This window comes from Hevea brasiliensis, chromosome 6, assembly GCF_030052815.1.
Source record: "Hevea brasiliensis isolate MT/VB/25A 57/8 chromosome 6, ASM3005281v1, whole genome shotgun sequence".
Classification (NCBI taxonomy): Eukaryota; Viridiplantae; Streptophyta; class Magnoliopsida; order Malpighiales; family Euphorbiaceae; genus Hevea; species Hevea brasiliensis.
This window is the reverse complement of record NC_079498.1, coordinates 7,365,951-7,381,047: the sequence shown is the minus strand read 5'-3', so window position 1 is coordinate 7,381,047 and position 15,097 is coordinate 7,365,951. Positions and strand designations below refer to the sequence as shown.

Genomic DNA, 15,097 nt, shown 5'->3' with positions numbered 1-15,097 from the left:
GATTTATGCCCTTGAGTGTCAACAGGTTTCATTTCTATCTTGTGGGGGTGAAGATTATCCAATATTTCTGGATGGTACTCTTTTCTAGCAGGTTTTACTATAAATTATGTTTGTAGGATCCACTGGTTCGAGAGAGTAGAGGCTTGCAATTCACAATTCCCCAGTAAGCGATCGCAAATGTGTGTTGGCTGAATTTGCTCCTTTTTGTCATCTTGATTGATGATTTCACATGAATCTCAAAGAGGCAACCATTAGGAAGCAGCAGATGAACCTTCCATATTTTTTTCTTTTTATAGATGGTAGCTAGTCAACCTCTTAAAGAAAAGTTGGTTGCTATACAAGAACCAGGGCAGCATAAATCTGTCAATCATAATCGATTACGGATGAAAGAATTTGTTAGTATCCTTGGTTGTCTTACATTTGGTAGGCATGAACCATTGGTTACCTATTCGCCATGAGTTGTGCGGTACATTGTATAACTAGTGATAGATGCTGTTTTTGATGGTGAAGAGACAACCGTTTGGTTTGATTAACCTGAAGTATCATGTTAATCAAGGATCCTCTAATCAATCATAGCATAGGACCTAAAAACTATTCTTGCCAAAATGTATCCATTTTAGGCACCTAACAGTCATTCATTTCAAAAATATTTTAGTACCATAGGAACAATGGATTATCACATTATCAAGTGAGTGCCTTTTTATATAACAGAAACACAGTTATTGACATATTTTATGTACCACATGAGTACGCAAAATGCAAAACAATTTGTTAAACAATTCTTTGCAGCCTCATCAACTCTCTTGTGCAAGTGCTCCTCTGCTAGATGGCTTTGAGACGTTCAAATAAAAAAAGTGCTTCATGAAAGCTGAGAGCTTAGCAAAGTCCCTGGTCTTCTAAATTCTATCGCAGTCAATCAACCATGATATCTTGGCAACACAAGAATTGGAAGTCTTCAAACAAGATCTATTGTTCGCCTTTTGGCCTGCAATTATAATACCAGTTAAAAGATTTATATATTTACAGAAGGAAATTCAATAGAACTAAATACAGCTTCCTATGTTAGTCCTAGTAGCGTGGGCTTGTTACCAAGCGTAGCATGGATGGATGACTACTTCCCCTCCCCTTCGGCCAGAAGGAATTCCCATCCTCCATGGTTTGGTAGCAAATAAAAGAAAATACAACTCCCTACCACTATCGAGAAACACTGGTTCATGGATACATGCAGATGCATTTCATCTTGAATAATGCTAGATTATCTGAACAACATTTCATGGTCATCAAAAAAATGGCAAGTGCATTTTGGAAAGGGCTAATGTTTAAGTCATCTTTAAAATTCAACTTGTTCTTGCAATTTAGCGTGATATGATTGAGTCAATAACCTTTTCTTTCATTCATGATTGCTGTTAAAACTAGTCAAGCACCATGATGAATGCTTCTATAGTTTCAAAACTAGTAGTTTTAGCCTTTATGCTACTGTCACTGACAAATGTTGGATTTTGAGAGACTAAAGAGTTTTATAATGTAACAATATAGGGACTGAAGGGCTCAAGTGCTAAAGTGTGTCCTAATTTAAAATTTTAGAACTATAATGCAATGATTTTTTTCTTATAGTTTTAAAATTATGGACTAAAATGCAGAGTAAGTGTCTGTTTGGCATTGCATTTAGAGGCCTGAAATTGCTTTTATGAATAAAAGCACATTATTTCAGTATTCTTATAACTAAAATTTATTAAATTTAATTTTAAATTATTTTTTAATACTTTCTAACTAGTATATCTAAAAAAATGATTTTATCAACAGCAGTTTTAACAGCAATGCCAAACAGGACCTAACAAATCACAAAGACTAGATTGCTAAGTTTCAGCAATTTACCCTTATGAAAACATAATTCTGACAAGCACAAAAGTAGCTTTCAAGAGTAGTCCTGTTATCATCTCTAACACCATTTTAATCTGAAATCTAATACAAGAGTTAAGGAAGCCAGCAAACACTTCTCATGTTTTTGGATGATAATCTAATGGCTAACTGATAAATTTTTAAGAACACATTAGAGGCCAATTATTTCCTAGTTAGAACTACCGTTTACATCACATTACATGCAGGGAAACAAGTGTCTTGATATGTTCTTTACTTTTGTCTCCTCTGTTTTACAAACAAAGGATCATTGTTTCCTCTTGCTATTTTAACATATCATGGAGAAGAAACAAAACGAAAATTCTTCGCTTGCTTTGTAGATATGATGGCATAAACATGAAACAAATCAATAACAAAAATTATATTATCTTCACATAGAAAAGGATGACTTACATGTTTTTTCTGCTCAACTTCTTCAAGGAATTTCTCAGGATAATCCATATATTCACCACATTCTTTCTTTATAAAAGCTACAAGCTCTTCTCTTCCAGCATCCTCAAGATTCCTAATCAAAATTGTAAAGGTTAATTTATCTGGGGTACAACCTGAAGCCTTCATTCTGCCATATGTTTCCATTGCCTTATCAATCATATCCACTCGTAGATAAGCCCCAATCATCTCAGTAAATGTTCTTGTATCAGGCTTCAAACCTTCCTTCTCTAGTTTCGAAAAGAATTCTTCAGCCATTTCAATAAATTTGTTCTTCCCCAACATCTGAATCATGCTATGATACAAGGATATATTTGGTTTGTACCATACTTCCTTTTCCACAAACTCGAAGACCTAAAGCCTGACCGATTTCAGTTCAGACAAGAACACCCTCTAAAAAATTGGGCAAAAAGATTAAAAATTTGTAAGAGAAAAATATAGCAGAACGCACCTTGAGAGCCAAATCCAATTCATTTTGGTTTTGCAAGACCTCAAGTGTATCTAGCAAGTCAGCTTTGAGAAGCCTGGAGAGTTTACTGTTAAAAACCTCTTCCAATCTGGGATTGGATGATTTGGCCAACTTCAGAGATTGGATTGCTTGTATAGCTTCTGTTGATAATCTCTTTGACCTCCATAAGGGTTTCCTTGGCCCTCCTCTCAGGCTGCAAGTGATAATGGATGCCTGAAAGTGGAGTTTCTGGGGAATTTGGCAGATTTTCATTGGAGGGAACTGGAATTTGAGAGAACCCATTAGAGTAGACTTCATGGCCGCCCTATAGATGGTACGAAAGGGCAGAGAGTTGATAGGATATGGGAACTCTGGGGTCAAAACGACGACGTAAAAGCCACACGCATATGATGTAAGCGGAGGAGCGTGGCTTTTGTGGGTTGGGCCATTTTAGACTTTGTGTAGCTGCCCAGAATAGCGGGAGAAAACAGAAAAAAATGGAGGGAAGGCGGAGGAGATGGTGTTATTGGGTGGTAACGGTGGTTCATGTGGTGGGTATACTGATATTCACTAGAGGGTTCTTGCTCACTCGAACTGAACTTCCTTATTATAGCCGCTGCTCCGACATTTCTCAGTCTCCTTGCTTCTCACCTTCTCACAATAACTCTTATTCTTCTTCTTCTTCTGATTCTGATATTAATTGTAGCAATATCAATCAAGGCCAGCACTGCTGGACCAAACCTGCTGTGGATCGCCTTATCATCATTGTTCTTGATGCTCTCAGGTAATTGGGATTTCATTTTATTTTTTTTTTATTTGAATTAATTGAGGTGGATTTCTTTAATTATTTCTCGTTTTCAGGTTTGATTTTGTCGCTCCCAGCACATTTTTTCCAGGTTAATCCTAATTCCTAATCTTACACATCTCTTCTAGCAGTTGATTTTGTTTTGATTGAATAATATTGATTGCGCGTGATTTTCATTTTATGGTACAGAGAAAAAGCCATGGATGGACAAGCTCCCCGTTTTACAAAGATTAGCATTCAAACAAGGATCATCTGCGAAGATTTTCAAAGCTATTGCAGATCCCCCTACCACAAGTCTTCAACGTTTGAAGGTCTATATATAACTCTTTTTGCTCTCCTTTTGTTTGTCTTTGATGCCTCCTTGTAGGGATTGTGGTTTCGATCTGCGTTTTGGAAAAGTATCATTTAAATGCTATCGAAAAAAAGAGTTTGAAAAAGCTGTTTAGCTGATTTGGAGCATGTCAAATTTAAATTAAAACTAATTTTTAATGGCCTCTAACTAAAATACTTAAGGAGATTGTGCTTTTCTCTATAGCAGCTCAAATGGTAATGCCAAATAGACCCTTAGTACGTGCCTGTGAATTTCTTAGTTTCCATTAACAAACAAGTTCCTCCGTTCTTTTGTCCTTTGTGAATTTCAGGGCTTGACTACTGGTGGACTGCCAACTTTTATCGATGTTGGAAACAGCTTTGGTGCACCTGCAATTGTTGAAGATAACTTCATACACCAGGTTTACCTATAATCCCCCTTGGAGACTTGGATCTTTCTAACTTTTCTTCTCACGTGTTGAGTTTTTAGTTACTGAAATATTTTATATTTGAAATATTTTTTGGCTATATCATCCCTTTTAGTTGTCATTTGATTCTCATTACACTATACTTGCAGTTGGCTGTAAATGGGAAGCGGGTAGTAATGATGGGTGATGACACATGGATTCAGTTGTTTCCTCATCATTTTAATAAATCTTATCCTTACCCATCTTTTAATGTGAAAGATCTTCACACGGTATGCCATTTTAACAAGTTAATTGTTTTTTCCCTTTTTAAGTAGTTGTCATTTTCTAATTCATTTTCGTAATTGACACTTTATATATGATGGTGAAATTATAATGTTCCAGGTAGACAATGGATGCATTGACCACCTATTTCCATCCCTATATCAAGAAGATTGGGATGTTCTTATTGCACATTTTCTTGGTGTGGTAAGATATCGGTATCTTATTAACTCAAGTTCTACATTTGTGTATGGGTATATGTGTTATAAGTACATTTAGACACACTGCAAGTATTCATTATTTTGTGGTTATCTTGCAATTTGGTGACTAAACTGAATTTGGGATTAATCTCTGCATGTATGCTTGTTTCTCAGGAACTAAAAGAAATAATAAGAATTATAAATTTGTAGACTGAATTTTTCATGTAGCCATTAAGTTATTTCTCCTTTTTTTATTTTTTATTTTCTTTTTTGTTTAATTGTTTGTGGCAACGTCCTGACTTAATGCTGGAATAGATGCTCTTCTGGAATCAATGCTATTTATATTTCCAAAAGAAGTTCACCTAGCTTTTTAGTGATTCATGCAAGAAACCATTATTGGCCCCTCCTTTTATAAGGAAACTAAATTCATTTGATCTAATGTTATACAGGATCACGCTGGGCATATATTTGGTGTTGATTCTATTCAAATGATAGAAAAGTTGGAGCAGTACAATCTCATTCTAGAGGTAGTTTCTTATTTACTCAAATTGAAGTTGCATCCAAGTTGCAGCAGAAAGCCATCTCTGATTTTTTTTTTTTTTTCTAATTTCCTTCTATTGTGGGCAATATGATAAATTTAACTTTTTGCATTCTTCTATAGTAAAATGCCACACTTGATGCCTTCTAATATTTTAGGTTCTATTTTCTTTTCCTTTAGACATGTTTCAAGTTTCAACAAAACCTACCAATTAGATAGCTAGTGTCATTTTTTTTTTCTTTAAAAAAATAAAAAAAATTCTATTAGCTATTTTAGAATAAAACTTTTTGTACATAGTACAAAAAAGAACTTTGATAATTCTAAATTGTGTTTTTTAAAATTGGTAAATGTCAAGGATAAATTATAAGTAAAATATTTTATGATAAAAATATTATTATATTATTTAGAATTGGAAATTAAACTTAATATAGTCATTGTTTACCTGAAATTACAGAAATAAACCAAAGCATTTGCTTGTCAACCAAAGTAGTAATTTTTATCAGCAAAGCATAATGATTAAATTAAAATGTAGCCTACTGATAATTAGTTTTTGTTGTGAATATGTTGGAATGCTTGGAACTTTTGTTTTTGTCACTCAATTTTGGACACAAATTGCAACTCTATGGAAATTCTGTGGTATCAAGATTAGATAGTATAGATGTAGATTAAAACATTGTGAACCTGATATAAACTATGGAGAGATCAGATTAAACATTGAAGAAAATAGCAAGATTATCCTGGTTAAATGATAAGAATTTTTCTTGGGTAATCTGGATAAGCTTGAATCACAAAAATTGACTCAAAGGTGGTGAATCAATGCTGGAAATTGTGTGTCAACATTTAAGGCCCAGAGAAGAGTCAAAGAGAAAAAAGTTGTGTGCATGAGTCCAGTATCAGGTTGTCAGAGGCACCACGTCCTGTCCATATTGTAGTGCCAGAGAATGCATCTATTTCACACATTCTGTCACCCTACAATAGCAGGTGACATGCTGATTTTTATATCTCTGCATGCCTTATTCTTGGGTGCTACAGTGGTGACATGCTGATTTTTAAATCTCTGCTCTGTTGTTATATTTTTAATTTGGCCTCATATTTTTCTTCAGAAAGTAATCGGGGAGCTGGAGAGTCAGTCTGGGCCAGGTGGCTTACATGAAAATACTCTCCTCCTTGTGATGGGTGACCATGGACAAACCCTAAATGGTGATCATGGTGGAGGGAGTGCTGAAGAGGTATGTTGTATATCTTGTCTTGTACAAACTTGATTTGGTTTTCTTCTTTCACATATTTTTTTATTAATTTGTAGTTATTATCATTTATTTATTTTAAGTGTTTTACACTCGCATAACATTTCGCAGGTGGAAACATCAATTTTTGCCATGAATTTTAAGCAGCACCCAGTTTCCATTCCATCTGAACTTGACACTTCATTTTGTGAGCAAGATTCGGTATTGTTGCTGCTTTAAGTGAACACACATACTAGTAGCTTTAAGATATCTATGATCTCCCACTTTCTTTTGTATTGCTTCTCACAGATCATGTCTTTCCCCTCTATTAATGGAGTGCTATATTTCTCCTTGTTTTTATTCCTTTGTCTGACCATGTTACTTCTAAAACAAATATTTAAAAATAATACTGGAGGGAAAGGGAAAAGGAGGGTGATGCATAGGAAAACGATGAAAAACATAAATATGATTTTGCAATCCAAATATATGTCATCTGCTCCATACTTAGACAATGTTTCTGATTATTTTAATGGATGCTCTGATTTTAGTTATCACTTTTAACTTTAAAGAGAAGAAAACTGCATTGTTGATTGACAGATTGAAATGAATCACGTTAACTCCTTTTGAGCCATGGTTTTACTTAATCCTTCTTCTAAGTGAATTGCCTTTCCATATTCTTACTTCAGGACGGGAAGAAGATGTGTACCAGCTCCATTCAACAGGTGAGGTTGTTCATTTATTTTTGGACTGGGATTCACTCATGATTTCACTCAAATCATGCAGCTCTTAAGTAAGGTACTTATTCAGGTAACTCTCTGCAGCTTGATTTTGCAGTAACAGTGTCAGCTTTACTTGGTGTTTCCTTTCCTTTTGGAAGGTGCCGTGTAAGAATCCTTGAATTTTAACTTCATTATCACTTTATTCATATAATGTCTATTTATGTGTTGATTTTAGAATTGATTAACTACATCAGCTTTGCTAATCTAATTTGTCACTACTATGCTTTGGCAAGTCAGTGGTATATATATGGTTTATGCTATGAAGTTGATCTCCTTTAGGTTAGTTAACACAATAACTTTATTGGGGCTGGTATATTTTTTGTATCATGTCTTCAGACTATAAATGTTGATCAAATCAATATACAGACTAGTTTTACTTGTTAGTATTTTTATTTATTGTAGCTGAAATGTCAAAAAACTGAATTTGCCAAAGTTGGCTGTTTATATAGTTGTTATTTTTTTTGCATTGTTTTGTATGGCAATTTGTATCCCTGTGGAAATGAAATTCTTTAGTAACATTAAGGCACGTTCTCTCGTGTTCATATATCTATGGTCCAAAAACTCAAAAATATCCATTTTCTTCAGTCATATGCATTTCATTTTGTTCTAGTAAAAGGTACTTGTATGCCAATTCTATTGGGTTTTGCATTCTTTAGTTTTAGTCTGTATTGCATAGTTATTAAAGGCTTAAGGCGCACTAAGGGGCCAAGGAGTCCTGGAGCCTAGGCGCAAGGCGCAAGGCTCAAGCGCGCGCATGAGCGAGGTGAGGCGCAAAAGTAAAAAATTTAAAAAGTTCATAAAAATCAAATAAATGTGATGCTTTTCTTTTTTTTCCTTTGGCATATATCTTGAATTGGGTTTGCTGGTTTAAGTTTAAGTGGTTGTCTTTTTTGCTAATGAAAGTGCTCGCTAAAGATAGAAATAAAGAAAGCATGCCTTTCTAGAACCTTGTGCCTGGAACAAAGGTGCACACCTAGGCGCATAAGGCGCTAGGGTTTGAGCCTGGTGAGCCTTGAGCCTGAGGCGCGCCTTTAATAACTATGCTGTATTGTTATATTGCTTGCTTGTTGCAACTGTTGTCTCAGCATTGATGCTCACCAGGCTGTTTTTCCCCCCCTCCTTTCAGCATTGGGCGCGTTAATCCTGAGCTATATGCTTTAGGTGCCGGTACATGGAATTTGGAGGACACTGGAGAAGGAAATTGCAAAAATCAGTCAACATTGGAAGAATGGTTACAAAATTATGTAAATGTACTTTGCATCAATTCTTGGCAGGTATATCTTCTTTACAGGTTTTGAATTTTAAATACATGTTCAAGTCACATCATACACAATAGTTCTAGGCTGATAGAAATGGAAACTTGGAATAAGCATGTTGACAATCTGAGTCTGAACTCTGAGGTATTGAAAATAATAGTTCAAAGTCTTTCTCCAGTGGTTTAATCAAATCTCGAGGTGAGATTTCACTTCTTTGTACCTCAGTCACTACTCCTTGACTTCTACTTTCTGCATTGTGGAAAGAATATTTATGCAACAAATTGTAAAACTATGGCTTTCCTCTCAGCCCCGTCATTTGTGGTGGTGGCATTTTAATCAGTTTGCCATAAGGATGCAGATGATGCTGAAGTTGATACCACAGTTTGCCTTTTTTTTTTTTTTTTCCCTCTTTCCTGTGGTTTGGGGGAGAAAGACAAGGGGAGCGGGGATTGGTAATATTTAAACCCAGCCCCCGGATCCATTTGAATGTAAATTAGCTTAAGGTACTAATATGAAATCTCTGAGAAATGCATGATCTACATGTTGTACAATTGACATTAAGTTTAATATGGCTTTCTTGCATTTAGCAGGCTGTAAGTTCTTTGTTTGAGGCACTCTTGCTTCCATTTACTATCCATCGTTTTCTGATGTTCTGTATTCATCTTATGTAGGTCAAAAGATACATTGATGTTTATTCTGCTTCATCAATGATTGGATTTTCCTCTGAAGACTTGCTACTCATATCAGATATTTATTATCAGGCTGAGGAGAAATGGTCACACACTAAGAAATCTTTATTTTATAAAAATGAAAGTGGCCACTCCTTGTTGCCTGTTCTTAAAAGGCAAATTGGTGCTTATTTTAATTTTCTATCAAATGTTTCAGCGCTAGCACGCTCCAAATGGACTGAGTTTAATTTGAGGATGATGGGCATTGGTCTTGTGATTATGTTAATATCACTTCTTATCATATTTCTTGCTATTTGGCAGGCAAATAGGCCACATACAGTTTTTCTCCTTCCTTCTGGAGATAACAGGATTTCCTTTGATTTAATATTTGCATTCTTTATAGTGGCAATACGTGCATGCAGCTTGTTTTCAAATAGTTACATCTGTAAGTTTTGGCCTCAAATGCTTCCAAATCTTTTCCATTTTTTTCTCTTTTTCCCCTTGCTTATGCTGACATACCATTTTCCCTCCTCATTCTTGAGCTCAGTGGAAGAGGGAAAAGTGGCAATTTTTCTGTTGGCCACAACTGGCATTGTCAAGTTACGATGTTCAATTGTGAAAAAGAGGATGCTATTTGAAGTATGTGCCAGTAACCTTGAAGGTTGATTATCACGAGTTGATCAGAAAATCTACACTAGATTATTTAAGGGACGCTGACCTTTTTAAGTGATTCTTTGCAGGCAGTTTTATTTCTTCTGTTAGTCTCTGTTCTCCGATTCACCATTGAAGTAGGGTTGTCAAAGCAGGCTGCCACTTCCTTATTTTTGAATGTATCTCCCTCATGGATGCTTGGGATTGCCCCAGACCATCCAATGTGGACTTACATGTCTGAAATTGGGCCAATTCTAGCTCTAATCTTATTAGCATGTTTACTGTACAGAACCATTTCTGGTACCTATTGTCTGGGAATTTGGAAGTATGTTATCATGGGAACTATTTCAAGTTATATACTCATATCAGTGCACTGGGGATCTGAAAGTAACATATCAAGTCTGCCTTTGTTGCTTCAAGGAGTTGGAAGAAGTTACATCCCCAGAATAGTGTATGCTATTGGTGTGGGCCAACTATTGTTAATGGCATTTGGTCATCTTTTTACTAAAGAAAAAGCTTTAGATGAAAAATGGAGCTTAATAATGAAAACAGTGGCCATGTTATCTGCATGGAGTTCAACAATCATTATTCTGTCAGGACAACAAGGTTCCTTGGTTGCGTTAGCATCTGTAATTGGAGGTACTTTCTTGTTATAGTTGTAGTCCTCAATTAGATTACATCCATGAGCTTCAATTTATGAAAATTTTTTTCATGTTTCTTTTAAGTTATATCCTGCTTCTCTGATATTTTGTGGGTTAATATTTCATTAGCACTTGACCCTTTTGTAAAGGATTATGCATATGTATAAAAGCTTCTCCTGGCAGGGTATTGCATATTGAGGCTGGAGAGTATGGAAGAAGATGCCATCAATGGCTCTGTGAGAATGTTGAATTTCAGTCCCCTTGCTGTAACACAATGGAATCTTTTAGCTGTGTGTCTGTTTTTTGCCACAGGTCACTGGTTAGTGAAGATGCTTGTTATTTACTTTGATTTTTCTGTATGATGATCCTGTTTCTAGTCTACTTGGTCTTTGGTGTAGTTGGTCACTATTGTGGCTTCTTCCCTAAGACTGGAAGCAGATCATCTTATAGTTTAGTAATTCTTAAGATCAACTTCTTTATTAATCCATGTATCTCTATTTCATAACCTTCTACGACTTTTCAGGTGTGCTTTTGATGGCCTCCGCTATGGTGCTGCATTTATTGGGTGAGTCTTGTGTATGTGCATGCATGCACTTGTTTAACATCATCATCATCATCATCATCATCATTTTTATGCTAACCCCTTACAGATGATGTGATGATGTTACCATTAAATAGGACTAATAATCATTTCCAGTCAATAAAAATTTCGATCCTATGTTATGTTTTCAGGTTTGATGAGTTCGTCCTTGTTCGTCAAGCAATCCTTCTTACAATCGAGTCATTTGGCTTTTCTCATGTTCTTCCTATTTTTGGACTTCCATTTCTTGCTGTGTGCCGATATTCACTGGGTCAGACCAACCATGGGAAAAGTTCTATTTTCTCACTGCTATGTCCGGTGAGCTTATTACCTGGAATTTTCAACTTCTTCCTTCCTAATATTTTTGTTTATTTCTCCATTTTGTGATGTTCCAAAATATTTATCCACATTCATTATAAGAGTTTGTTAAAAGTTTGATGATACAATGATTTGTTTGTCTAGCCATCATCTGCACAGGCTAATGGATCATCTTCTATGTTTCAGATGTACATGATGTTTGGACTCATCACCACCGCTACAGTCACCGCCACTATAATGTGTGTCACCATTCAAAGGCGGCATCTAATGGTAATGACTTCCACTTGACAAAAGTAATTAATCCTTTATATAATTAACAGCAACTGCCATTTGCTTACTTCTCTGCCTATCTGCAAAATAGGTATGGGGATTGTTCGCGCCAAAATTTGTTTTCGATGTGGTGGGTCTTATCCTCACTGATGTGTTAATTTGCTTGGCTTTGATATTCTATTCTGGTAAAGGAGAAGATGATGCACAGCAGGATCAGATTGCTGAAAATAAATACCCTGGAGATCTTCACTCAAAAAGCTTCACTGTTGATGCCATAGAAAATGATTATCAAGATTAGTAGTTCGATCTGGTTAGAAATTTAATTGGTTCTTCTTCACGTTGATTTGATTTGATTTTTATCGTTTTTGTTCACCGGAGTGCAAGCTTTCTTGAAGCTTTTTGGATTTTTTTTTTTTTAATTTTTGTTTTAATTTACTGTAAGCCAACTTGTGGAGTGATTATGAAAAGCGGACACAAGAATTTCACAATTTTGAAGGGGGGTAAAAAAGGATTGGATTACGCATGGCTATGGTCTCCAGACCATATAAAATGTGTTCAGGCCAAGATTGGCCCCAATTGATGGATGATTATTTATCATCTTATGAATGATAATTATCATTTTAATAAAAAAAAAAAAGAAAGTAAATGAAAAATTAAAAAAAAAGTGATATTAATATTTTTTTATTTATGCGTGTGAAAAATACTAATAATTTATTTAATGAAAGAATTATTGATTATAATTAAAATAAAATTGTAAATTTAAATAATTCATAATAAAATGAGAAATATCACCTAATTTTTTTAAATAAATTTTAATATTCTGTTTATTTTGTGAAAAATAATTTGTATATGAAAAGTATTTTTTATGAATTTTTTTTTATTATTTAATTGTAATGTTAAATTAGTTGTATGTATTTATATCTTGCATATATAAATATTTTCACACTTTAATAAGATTATCAAAATTTAAAAAATAAAAAATAACATTATCTTTAAAATTGATTTGATTTTTTTTATTAGAAAAATATTTTTCCATTGACTTATTTTTATGGATGACTCAATCGCTAAAAAATATAAAAAATAATTTTTTAAGAAAATATTTTTCATAATACAAACAAGGTGTTAGATTATGTACTCAGCAAACGTTTTGAACATGAGAAAAGAAATTTCATTCTTTGTTTTGTTGTGATTGTATCCAAAGCCATTATCGTTCATATTTTAGCGGCTGAGCTATTTCATCCTAAATTTTTGATAAAAATCTAATAATCAAAATTGGTTCCATTTATTTCATAAAAGATAACTTACAAATGAAAATATTTTTTTAGTATTTGATAATAATAATTATTATCAAATAATAAAAAAAATTATTATCAAATAATAAAAAAATATTTTTATCTTTTATGAAATAAAGGAGAGAAACAAGAATGAAAATTGTATAATCATAGACAGGACATTGAAATATGTTGTAATAGCTGTGAAAAGAGTAGAAGATAGAATTATACTAGTAAAGCTAGTACTAGAAAGAGAAACAATAAATGTAATTAGTGTTTATGCTCCACAAATAGGACTAGATAGTGAGAGTAAATAAAGGTTTTGGGAAGATATGGATGTTCTAATGCAAAGCATACCGAATGAAGAGAATGTTTCATCGGCTGAGATTTGAATGGACATGTAGGAAGTAATAGGTAAAGTTATGAGAATGTTCATGGAGGTTTTGGTTTTGGTAGCCGAAATGAGGAGGGGAAAAGCATCTCGTATTTTGCTATAACATACGACCTAATACTAACAAATACCTACTTTATAAAAAGAGAGTCACATGTAGTGACTTTCAAAAGTGGGCAATATAGAAGCCAAATTGACTTCCTCTTAACTAGGAAGATAAATAGAGCTCTATGCAATGATTGCAAGGTCATTCCGGGAGAGGCTTTAACAAGTTAATATCGGTTAGTGGTCTTGGATGTCAAGTTTAGGAATAATTCAAGTAAGGTTAGAAGAAATAGTGTAGCTCGAACAAAGTGGTGGGAGTTCAAAGGAGTAAAGTAAGTGAAGTTCAAAAATGAGCTTCTCGAGTCCGAAGCATGAAAGCTGGATATGGAGGCTACTGGTATGTGGATACAGATGGTATCAAAGATTAGAGAAGTAGCTAGAAAAGTACTTGGAGAGTCTAGAGAACATGGATCACTCTCAAAAGAGAGATGGTGGTGGAATGAGGAAGCACAAAAGGCAGTGAAGAGAAAGAGAGAATGGTATAAGAAATTACCTAAGTGTGATAATGAGGCATATGAACAGTACAAGATAGCAAAGAAAGAGGCAAAAAAGAAAGTTAGTGTAACACCCCAAAATTTTAAATTTTATTATTTTATGAGCATTTTTGATATTTTAATTTTATTTAAATTTTAAGAAATTATTTGAGATTTTTCGGATTTTAAAAATCGGGTTCGATTTTCCGAAAATATAAACTTTGATGATTTTTAAAAATTAATTTAAAGACCACGTGGCAAAACTAAAAATATATTTGGAGTCTACGAATTTTTCTGAGTTTTCTGAAATTTTTTCTGAATTTTTGGACCTCGTTTTCGGTCCCGAGGCAGAGTAAAAATTTAAAATTTTGTATTCTGAATCGAACCGGCCGAATCGAATCGGACCGGACCGGATCGGACCGGCCTTCTTCTTCCTTTTTCTTCCTCTCCCGCGCGCGTTTCTCCTCTTCCCTTTCTCTCTCTTTTTCTCTCTCCTCCCTCCTCCCCTTGCCGCGCCGCCACCTCAGCTCGCCAGTGCGCCGCCTCACCCCTCCCCCACGGCCGGCCGCCGCCTGGAACGCCGGAAAACAGCTCCTGAAGCGACGCTCACGCGGGCGCGACTCTTCCACTTCCCGGCCAAAATCCGGTCGATCCGGCTACTAATCGGACCGGGTCTTGTGTCTAAACTCATCCACTCGTCGAGAGCTTTCCATAGACACCAAGAACACCGAAATCCATCAAGCAGTTTGTCCAATTTTTGCCCGGGAAGTTTTAGCCCATTTTGACTTTTGGGCTATATTTCTCACAAACCGTAAACCCCACGAGAAAACCGAGAGTACCAGAGCGCTCCACTCGTCGAGAGCTTCGCGGCGACATAAATTTCGAATTTTTCCGACACCGTTTTTTGGTGGGTCCCACGGAACTTCGCAGTGTTTTTCTGACCATTAAATGAGCTTAGAAAATTCTGAAAAATTTATGTGCTAACCCCCGTGTTATGGGCTTCGTGTAGGTATCCTCAATTTGCAGAAATTCGACAGTTGTCCGGGTCTGTGAATTTCCGGCCAGACAGACCCGTTACCGGAAAAGTCTCCGAATTGGATCGAGGTTTTGGCTACCCCCCCCCACCCATTGTCAGACGT

The 15,097-nt window shown here is 35.2% G+C and overlaps 2 protein-coding genes across 2 annotated transcripts; one reads left to right on the top strand and one right to left on the bottom strand.

Moving 5' to 3' along the window:
• Positions 1 to 638: 638 nt before the first annotated feature.
• LOC110673722 (pentatricopeptide repeat-containing protein At1g62350) lies at positions 639 to 3,112 on the bottom strand. The gene is made up of 3 exons (XM_021836888.2): positions 2,798 to 3,112; positions 2,311 to 2,700; positions 639 to 985 (listed from the first exon to the last, which is right to left on the bottom strand). Exons 1-3 carry the CDS (start codon positions 3,110 to 3,112, stop codon positions 956 to 958), a joined length of 735 nt encoding a protein of 244 aa, XP_021692580.2. The 3' UTR covers positions 639 to 955.
• A 179-nt stretch (positions 3,113 to 3,291) lies between these two features.
• On the top strand, positions 3,292 to 12,206 carry LOC110673721 (uncharacterized). The gene is made up of 20 exons (XM_021836886.2): positions 3,292 to 3,578; positions 3,656 to 3,690; positions 3,789 to 3,910; positions 4,241 to 4,330; positions 4,486 to 4,605; positions 4,718 to 4,801; positions 5,244 to 5,321; positions 6,436 to 6,561; positions 6,688 to 6,777; positions 7,242 to 7,277; positions 7,377 to 7,432; positions 8,461 to 8,608; positions 9,262 to 9,703; positions 9,806 to 9,897; positions 9,999 to 10,548; positions 10,734 to 10,869; positions 11,074 to 11,115; positions 11,283 to 11,448; positions 11,635 to 11,718; positions 11,810 to 12,206. Exons 1-20 carry the CDS (start codon positions 3,292 to 3,294, stop codon positions 12,014 to 12,016), a joined length of 2,991 nt encoding a protein of 996 aa, XP_021692578.2. The 3' UTR covers positions 12,017 to 12,206.
• Positions 12,207 to 15,097: the final 2,891 nt, after the last annotated feature.

Excerpts from the sequence above, each read along its gene's own strand:
- LOC110673722 (XM_021836888.2), bottom strand. The coding sequence starts at position 3,112 with ATGAAGTCTACTCTAATGGGTTCTCTCAAATTCCAGTTCCCTCCAATG. Across the intron at positions 2,701-2,797 it reads AATTGGATTTGGCTCTCAAG|GTCTTCGAGTTTGTGGAAAA; the intron begins GTGCGTTCTGCT and ends GTCAGGCTTTAG. Across the intron at positions 986-2,310 it reads AAGTTGAGCAGAAAAAACAT|GCCAAAAGGCGAACAATAGA; the intron begins GTAAGTCATCCT and ends TTATAATTGCAG.
- LOC110673721 (XM_021836886.2), top strand. The coding sequence starts at position 3,292 with ATGGAGGGAAGGCGGAGGAGATGGTGTTATTGGGTGGTAACGGTGGTT. Across the intron at positions 4,606-4,717 it reads ATGTGAAAGATCTTCACACG|GTAGACAATGGATGCATTGA; the intron begins GTATGCCATTTT and ends ATAATGTTCCAG. Across the intron at positions 10,549-10,733 it reads GTTAGCATCTGTAATTGGAG|GGTATTGCATATTGAGGCTG; the intron begins GTACTTTCTTGT and ends TTCTCCTGGCAG.